The sequence below is a fragment of the Lolium rigidum genome, chromosome 3, assembly GCF_022539505.1.
Source record: "Lolium rigidum isolate FL_2022 chromosome 3, APGP_CSIRO_Lrig_0.1, whole genome shotgun sequence".
Lineage (NCBI taxonomy): Eukaryota > Viridiplantae > Streptophyta > Magnoliopsida > Poales > Poaceae > Lolium > Lolium rigidum.
Window position 1 is genome coordinate 84096373 of NC_061510.1, and position 9525 is coordinate 84105897.

The following is a 9525-nucleotide window of genomic DNA, read 5'->3' on the forward strand; positions in this document are numbered from 1 at the left end:
TCCAGCTCTACTCCGAGTCCTCGTAGGCGCTTTGGCTGAGTTTGTTGGTCGCGCTTCCGGTTGTAGCTTATTCGGTAGTGCGTGTGCGTATGTGGTGTCGTTCTGTAAGCTGGGTTCAACACTTTGTATCGTTGCCATTGGTGGCTTTATTAATTCAAAGTTGGACACTATCTAAATAGAAAAAAGTACCCTTCCACCCCAAACATCAACAACCTGTGTACGAATCTCAGCGAACGAGCATTTTTTTCATGAACTCTCCTTTTACGTTTCTTCCCCATACTGCCATGGCACTGGTCAGTGGTCACTGGCCACTGTATTGCTCTCTCTTGGACTAGCTCCTTCGTCTCCGGTAGTGATTGCTTGCTACTGCCATGACGAACTAATCTACCGCCGCGCGTTCCAACAGGTAAATTTCAAGAAAACTATAGAAAATTGTTGGACTTGAACTTCATATAGGTTCTTGCGCCTATATTTATTTCCATCTTTGCAAAATGCAATGGATTGTTTATTTCGATGTGTTGATTTCTTGACATGGATAAAATTTGTGAAATAATCTGGGCGGCAGGCAGCCATGGATCTGTACCTGACCGCGACGTCCCTCGTCTCTGACGCGAACAATTGGTTCGATTTCCTCGGCACGACCTTCTCCGCGGTCTCCGAGCTGCTTTCGAGATGGAGGCATAAGCAGGAGCGGCGGCATGGCGAGGCGGAGAGGAGGCAGCTGCAGTGGAAGGAGGAGGATGCGAAGATGAGGCAGCTCAACTATTGCCTCCTCGATCTGCCAGATCTGATCAACCACGCTGAGTGGCTCAGCTACATAAAAGACGACAAAGAGGTGGCGAAGCTCCTCCCCGATCTCAAGGGTCGAGTGAACGACGCATACGACCTGCTCGAAGAGTTCAGTTACCACCATCAGCTACAATCAGAGCAGCCGGGGGACGATTTCCTGAAGATCATCACCGATGGTAACCTTGTGAGGGAGATCCTGGACGATCTGAACTGTCTGAGAAACACAATGGGGTGCATCATCGATCGTCGTGCTCGTGCCGAGCCGCAGCAGTTTGGCAAGTTGCTAAGGCCGGCCATGAGCTCCTTCTACGACAAGTCCAAGGTCCGTACACTTCACAAAGAAGTGGATAAGGTACTCGAGCTACTGGAGGTGGAGACCTGCTGCTCTCCGGGGACTCGCAAACGGCGCATCAGCGGGAAATCCACTACAATCAGCAAAAGGGCCAGTAGAACTGACACTGTCCCTTGTAGTACATCCGCAAGGGTAGAATGCACCAGTGAAGAAGCTAGTACAACTGTATTAGCAATATCTGGCATCGGGGGTGTGGGAAAAACTACACTCGCCCGGCAAGTTTTCAACGATGAGAGAAGCAAGAGGAATTTCGATCTGAGAATTTGGATATCTGTCTCGGACGACTTCAACGTCAGGAGATTGACCAAGGAGTTCATACAGTCTGCTCTAGAAAATTTGATGCAATCTGATAACTTGTGTAGCCTTCAGCAGACACTCACCGAGAGGATTGTCAGCTTGAAGTTCTTACTTGTTCTTGATGATGTGTGGGACGACGTATATACCAATGAAGACAACAGGTGGCATGATTTTCTTGAACCATTGAAGTCAGCCCAACAAGGAAGTGCCATTCTGCTGACGACAAGGTCTCAGAGGGTTGCAGATCTAGTGAATGGGAACATGCACTTCCATCTAGAAGGGCTTCCGACTACAATGTTCGACGAGTTCTTTGAGGCATGTGCATTTGGTGTAGACCATTGTGTAGCTAATCCAGAACTGAACCCCATCGGCAAAAGGATAATTCCACACCTGAAGAGAAGTCCATTAGCTGCTGAAACTCTTGGACGCATACTGAAGCCTATGCTGGATAGAGAGCATTGGGGCTGGGTCGCAGGGAGAGAACTGTGGGAGCTGAAACAAGAGAAATATGACATCTTGCCAATCCTTCGACTGAGCTATCTGTATCTACCTGCCCACCTGAGAAGCTGCTTTTTGTTTTGCTCCATGTATCCAAAAGGTCACCAGTTTGACAAAGATACTCTTATCAACACTTGGATAGCAGCTGGTTTAATCGAGTCCTGCAAGGGCGGCAAGCTAGAAAGCAACGGTCATCAATATTTCGCGGAACTGCTACATCGATCCCTCTTGCATATAGATGCAAGCAGCCCAACATCCTCCATTTATGTCATCCATGAGTTGATGCATGATATGGCGAAGCTAGTTTCTGAGAATGAGTGGTTCGTCGTGAAAGATGAAACAGATTTGCAAAAGATCCCTGAAGATGTTCGGCATCTGTCAATAATTGGCGGCACTGGTCTTAATGAAACCAACTTGCAGATGCTGTGCAAGTACAAGAAGCTGCGTTCCGTTGTATGCCATGGTCTTGACTCTGACATACTTACTCCTGCAGCTAAGTGCTGGTTTGAGGTGCTCACCAAAATACGAATGCTGGGGTTTGTGTCTTGCAAGGTTAACTATCTGCCTGAGAATATCGGGAATCTAAAGCTTCTCCAGTACCTCAATATTGGTGAATGTACTTTCGAAGAGCTTCCTCCATCTTTTTGGCAACTAAAGAGTTTACGAATTGTAGATGCTCAGAAATGTCGCATCCAACAAATTCCAGAAGAATTCAACCAGCTAAGAGGCAAACTACAGAGATTTAAGTTGCGGGGTATAGTAGTCAGAGAACCTGGCAATTATGCAGTTTGAGGAAACATGGAAATTAAATAGAAGAGCGACATCAACCAGTAATTGAAGCATAGTTTCACCTTCTAATAGGGTAATGAGCAAGAAGAATGGTTGTCTCCTTGGCCACCTCATTGGCACAACCCTTCTTCGCCCTGGGAGTGTAACGAATCATGGAAAAGTATCTTCAGACAAATATGTACATTTCTCTGGTGCTTAACCCGCCTTCTCTTCCATGTTTGTATTCCTATTCGTCTTGCAAGTTGAAATACCTAGTGCTGAGTGCTAACCCAGTATTTCTGTGAACCGTACATTTTCTGTACAGGTTTCTAAGAGCTCTAGAACATTACTGGATGTATGTGATGTATGTGGCAGATTAGTTGAGTCCAAGTTTGAAGATTAAATTAGTTAATGTTTACGGTTGCTAACCTGTTAGTTTTATTTTATCAAGTTCTGTTAAGTTCAGTTTTGAAATGTTGTAATTTCAGAATATTAGGAAACTTTTAATAAAGTTCCCATGAGTTCAATGGGTTCACTTTTATTATCTTGTCGGGAGCTACTTCATATTCAACATATTTAACTCTATATTGGACTATTAGTGTATTGGATGATGCAAATCTGTTTTTGTCCTTGGGAAGATCAGAAAAGAGGCTAAACTTTGGGTCACCACAGGGTGCCAAGAGTTTTGAGTGAAATTATGCCGGGAGAGTAGGCTTGGTTGTATCTTTTTATTGTTTCGTGTTGAACAACTCCTTAATTAATTTGCCCCCGCTTGAAAAAAAATAGTAAATCTGTTTCTGTTCAGACCTCTTCTTTCCTCCATTGTTTTGTACAGTTTGTCTTTTCTTCCAAAAACTGTATACATGATGAGCCAGTGAGAAAGAAAAGTTTACAGAAGTACAACAAACAACGCATAAATCATGGTTGTTGGCTTTGTGAAAATATTGGAGATACCAAATGATATTATCCTGATCAGCAAGGCCTTTTGAGTCTATTTCCCAGCCTACAAAATGGCAGCTATCAGTACATCAAAAACCTTAAATAAACTGATAATAAGAGAAGAATATAAATATATCAATCACATGTATGTAAGGAAGTTGCGAACTGAAACAAATGAAACTCTTAACACTGAAGGCATGCCCAAGCCTAGTATTCTTAAGAATTGTTCTCTTCAAACTGAGCAATGCATTCATTTTTCTGCCCCTCAAGCTTAAAACTGAGAGACAATGAAATATCATAAATGTAATGGCAAGTAACAGCTAATAAAAATTGGATCTCCGCTAAAAAGTATGTATGTAAGATAATGAAATAAAAAGGACACTGGTAAAACATATATTCCAAGTACATGTCAAGAGACATATAATTGACTTTCATAGCATTCTCGAATTTATTGGACATGTCTAACTAAAAATACTGCCCCTATGTCACACAACCAAACATTATGGACAATGTACCACAACTAAAGCATCATTGGTCATGTTCTTCAAAAAAGCAACAGAAAAAATGTTTCTTCATTTCTAGCAAAAGATGATCAGATCTAATCTGCTTCAAGGCAAAATCAAGAAATAAAGAGATGGAGGTATATCACCGGTGCATACTCTATGGCTGCAGTCCAGATGAAGTTGGGGCTTCTGGTATCTCTTCACAATATTTTGGTTTTCTCCGTTACTTCAGTTAACTTAGAGATACAACTGAATTTATTAATATAATTTTGGTTTATCATATATACGCCCTCAAAATTTCTCCCGGTTAGAAGCAACTCCATTGAGATAATCCTCATAGTAAAGATAGAAAACACCTCGCGTTGCCTAACCCTAGGTGACTCGGGGGCGATCTCCCGCCGCCGGCCGCTGCCACCTCCCTCCTCGCCCCGTCCTCCTCGCCGCCGCCGGAAGACCCGCAGGGCAAAGCCCTGGCGACGACGGGGACTTCGTCCATCGCGCGGTGGAGGCTCCCCTGGCGGCGGCGACGTACGTCTCCGGAGGCTCCGGCGGCTCCAGCAGCGAGCTGGCGCGGGAGTGCGGCGGCGTGGACGTCTCCACGGTGGTGGAGCGGCTTCCAGCGCGATGGATCGCCCTACTGGCGATGGATCTTCGGATCGCCGGTGGTAGGGGCCCCTAGGGTCTCGGGAGGCGCTGCCGAGATGGTGGAGGCGGTGTCGCGTCAGAATAAAGGTGCTGGAGCTCGGTCCCCATCTAGGCAAGGCCACGTGTGGCGGCGCCGGCGAGCTGCTGGCCTGGTTTCCTCTCAGAACGATGGATCTGGGGAGGGTGGTCTCTCCGGGCACGGTCGTCTGTCGACTCTGCCGTGGAGCTTTGGGAGTCGGAGGGCTGTTGTTAGTGCTGTCTTCCCCTCGGCCGGCCGTGGTGGCGAGGGAGGGGAAGGGGACGGTACAATCGCCTTCCTCGTTAGGGTTTTTAGGGTCGTTTTTTTGAGATGCGACTGTCGCGTCGTGAAGCTTCCTCCGGCCCGGCCATGGTGGCGAGGGGAGGAGGTGGCTTGACGTGGCGTCGATGGTTGGGACCTACTGCTCGGGGTCCGTGGATTGGAGGTTCTGCTTGGTCTCCACCAGCTCCCGCCTGTCCGATGGTCTGAAAAAGATTACTAGCTCTCACCTCTCAGGGTGGGCACTCCTGCAGTGTTCAAAGCCCAATGTTGCGAAGGTGGCGGCGGTGACTCGATGGTGTCTGAAGACGGGCGGCTTCCGGATTCGGTCTCTGTACTTGGGTGGTGACGATGAGGACGATGGGCTTGATTGCGATTTGGGAGTACGATGTGTGGTCTTCTGGGTCCATATTGTATTTTCCTTTTTATGTGGAGTTGTTTGTAATCGGTTTCGTCATTGTTGAATTTCATCAGTTGTTATCTCAAAAAAAATTCAGTTTCGGAGTGTTCGTTTCGGTGTTTGGTTTCTTAGAGCATCCCAGCCGTTGGGGCTCCCCACGCCCAAATCCGGCGCTATTTAGCGCAGGATGGATGTAAGTTTTGGCCCGGGGCCGGAGCCCATTTTTTCCAGCGGCGAGCCCAGGAAGGATGTAAGTTTTTGACAAAATACGACAAATTCAGACAAAAATGGGCGAAACTCAGTCAAACATAAGAGAAATTTAATGGTATTTAACATATATAGGCGAGTTCATACATAAGTAGGCTCAATTCGTACATATATTTGAATTCAGCATTAGGCAAACTAAAACTTAAACTAAAAGCGGCCTTCTACATGCCGAAATGGCGGTAGAAGGCCGTGTAGTTGCCGCCGCCGTCGTCATCGCTGGAGTTGCCGGCGTCCTGGGGAGGCGGCGCCTCGTACCAGCGGCTCGAACCCTGGCTAGGGTTGCCAGCGCGTGGCGGCGTCGGTCGGTAGAGGTCGTCATCGCTGCTCTCCTCGAGCTTGATCAGCTCGACGGGCCTGGACGGGGCGTTCCTTGCCGAGGCGGCGAGTCACCGCGCGACGGCTAGGTCCAGCATCCGCCGCTGCTGCTCCACCTCCTGGCGCTCCCAGTCCCGACTGGACCACTCCAGCGCGGCGTCCATGGGCAGGGTGTTGTCGGCGGGCACCAGGTCCTGCAGCAACCTGGCGATCGCCTCCTCCATCGCGGCGTCCTCCGCGCGCTTTGCCTCCTCCTCGGCGAGCTGGTTGGCGGCGGAGGTGGTGGCGGCCTCCTTCTTCGCGGTCTTCCTCTTTCGCCCGCGCGATGGTGAAGCCGGCGCCGGCTGGTCGCGGATGACGAGGGTGCGGCTGCTGCGCCCTCGTGTCGGCGTCGGAGACGCCGGCTCCTGCTTGACGGGGTAGCGCGGAGACACCGGCTCCTGCTTGACGGGGTAGCGCGGAGACACCGGCTCCTGCTTGACGGGGTAGCGCGGGGCCGATCCGCCGGACAGAGAGGTTGGGGAAGATTGAGCACAGTGAGCATGGTGAATGCGGCCAGACGCGGTAGTTTCGCGATAAATAGAGGATGCCGCGAGTGAAATCGAGGCGACGGCATTAACTCGCTGCGTGGAAATGACGTGTCCGGCGAAGACTGACCGGCGGCAGCCTTTTCCAGCGCGCGGAAGACGATGCAATGAGGACGACGATCTGTCTCTCTCGCCGACAATTTGGGGCCACCAGCCGGGAAACTTTCTCGGCGGTTCCCGCGCTTTTCTCTCGTCCGGAGTCCCCGAGCGCTCCCCGGAGGGCCGGGGATGACCTGGGCTCTCCGGACGGATGAAAGGCCTAATCCGGACGAAATCGATGACCTGGGCTCTCCGGACGGATGAAAGGCCTAATCCGGACGAAATCGATGAGCCGGGGGCGCGACTGTGGCGTTTTCGTCCATCTGGACGGGTGAAGATGCTCTTATGCCCACCCCTTGGCTGCTGCACGCGGCGGATGGCGACGATGCCGCGTTCGAAGGCCCAACCATGTTGCATTTCGCGGCGCCTGCAGCGGCATCGGTGAAGACTGGAGACCGCGGTCGCGTTTGTTGGTCCATAGATTTTGCGGTGTGAAGACAAGATGGACTCAATCAAATCAATCAAATTCCATCCGTCGGCAGGGAGTTCATTGTTTGATGGAGTCGGCGTGGACTGGTGGTGCAGAATCACAGAAGAATCGAAGGACATGTTTTTCGTTGCTGGTCGTCAGTAGAGTCGTTGGGCTATAGAGGCCCATCTGTCGGCGCTGTGAGATCGCTGCGTTGTCGTATGAGGTGGTTTTACGAACGGACAGCGCTGAGGGTTCCTGGGGGATCAAATCCCGCGATCCCCGGTTCCGGAGCCGTACGATCGGCGCAGGCGAATCGTTTGATCCAGCTCGCCGTCACGCATGCGTCTTCCTTCTCTTCCCCAAAACAAGCTCACCTCGCCAGCTACCTCGCGCGCCCTGCCTCGATCTCAGTCTGCCATCGCGCTTCGCCTCGATCTCAGGCTGCCATCGCGCTTCGCCTCGCCTCGATCTCAGGACGCCACCACGCTTTGACCTGCTCTCATCTCCGATTGCCCCGTGCTCCGGTCCGCACCCATCTCCCGAAAATTGACCTCGCAGCACCGCTGGTAGCAACGCCGCCAGCGGCAAGTAGCATTGCTGACCAGCGGTTGCAGCAGCGCCGCCCAAGCATGGTAGCAACGGCAGACAACCCTGGTAGCAGTGCCTGCAGCGGCAAGTAGCAGCGCTGGCCACGGTAGGAACAGGAGCCGCGCCGGCGGGAAGAACCGGGGCAAACCGGCGGCGAGAACGTGGTCATCGCTGGCAGTAGCAACAAGGGGCGTCGCGGTGAGCTTGCCTACAGGAGCTCGTAATTTGGGCGATGCGAACAAATTCGCAAAAAAAAGAGTGATCCTGGTAGTGCGGCGGGTTCCACGTGGGCCCATGAGACGCGTGGCGAGTGAACAGCGCAAGCGCGTGTGTCAACGACCCGGACGATCGTTCGCCTGGGGATCCTTAGAGCATCACACTAGCAGTCACTCAAATTGGTTAAACCCTCAAATTAACTATTTTTTTTAGAGTTAAAACCGAAAGTTGGTGAAAACAGAGCCCTCAAATCTGTAAAGCCTCAAAAAATTTGAAGACCCAGCGCTCATTTTTCATCCCAACCTGCACAAACAGAGGCTGAGAGGCAAAAACACAGGGCCCTTCATTCTGGTCAATGACGCGTCGCGGGAGGGAAAAACCCCTCAACCGCTCGAGCCCTCCTCCTTTCCTGTGCCGTCGCCGGCCCTCGTCCACCCCGCCGCCGGCCATGGAGGCCTCGACGGCCCCAGCCCCGAGCGCCTCTGCCCCGTCGCTGAATCCCGCGCCCGACCGCGCCTCGAGCGCCCCCGCGCAGCTGCCTCCCGCCCCCGCCCCGGCCCCGAGCGCCGCCGTGGTGGCCGGTATGGTGGCCTCCACGCACGTCGGCGTGAAGAGGAGGCGGGCGCAGCTCCTAACAGGCTGCGCCGCCGCGTCCGTCGCCCCCGCACCCGCCACCGTCTACTGATAAGGGGGGTCCCACTAGATCCACCTAAGTTGATGCCCGATCTTTCACAGCGAGAACCTGGGTAGTAAATCCTCCCAACAACGCGATGAATGCAGCCTGGAGAAGAGGGAACGAATCCAGCAAGCAACGGATCGATGAACGATACACCTCAAACCTCGAGCTAGACAATCCTTGATGAACACAAGAACCTTCGCAGCGGATGTAATAGACAAACGGCAGCGCCGTACCCCCGGAGGGATGATACACGTGAACACACGCAATGGGGAAAACCCTAATCTTGAGACTAAACTTATTCTACCCTAAACCCTAGCCGCCCCACCTCCTTATATGAGGGGGAAGTGGCCGGCCAGCCTTGCTAGGCTGGGGCGCCCCACTTGGTGGGCTGACCTGGTTTGGTTTAGACAGGCCCAAAACCAAACACAACACTAATTTAACCCTAATTGGCCCACCACATGACCTGACTACATTATTTCCTAACATAGAATGAATGACACAACCTTAGACTTAATTACTACATGGCGTAGGTCGTTCTAGCGTGTCACTCCTGAATCCTCGATGGCGTACCACCTAGCTTGGTGGAGTCCTGAAATTGAGTCTCCAATGAGTGGTGGTGGCGACGGAGATGTGGACAACTTCGCTTGAGTCACCGATGTGGTGGTGATGATAATCTTTTGCAAGGATAAAATGTTGATTATGTGATGTAAAACTATAAACCATGCATCATTTATAATCATTTGCAAGTTTGTTTCATGATATGTGTTTCATGATCGTGTTTTGCTAATATCCATTTGCAAATATTGTATGTTGCTGTTATTTTTTAGGAAATCTTGTTTTCACGATTATGAGATCATGTTTTGAAGGTTTGAA

General features: G+C 51.1%; 1 protein-coding gene across 1 annotated transcript; it reads left to right on the forward strand.

Moving 5' to 3' along the window:
• Window positions 1-364: 364 nt before the first annotated feature.
• LOC124701882 (putative disease resistance RPP13-like protein 1) lies at window positions 365-3245 on the forward strand. The gene is made up of 2 exons (XM_047233982.1): window positions 365-406; window positions 566-3245. The coding sequence occupies exon 2, from the start codon at window positions 572-574 to the stop codon at window positions 2726-2728; it is 2157 nt and encodes a 718-aa protein (XP_047089938.1). The 5' UTR covers window positions 365-406; window positions 566-571; the 3' UTR covers window positions 2729-3245.
• The last annotated feature ends 6280 nt before the right edge of the window (window positions 3246-9525 follow it).

What these genes read in the sequence shown, in the direction of transcription:
- LOC124701882 (XM_047233982.1), top strand. Translation starts at nt 572, where the DNA reads ATGGATCTGTACCTGACCGCGACGTCCCTCGTCTCTGACGCGAACAAT.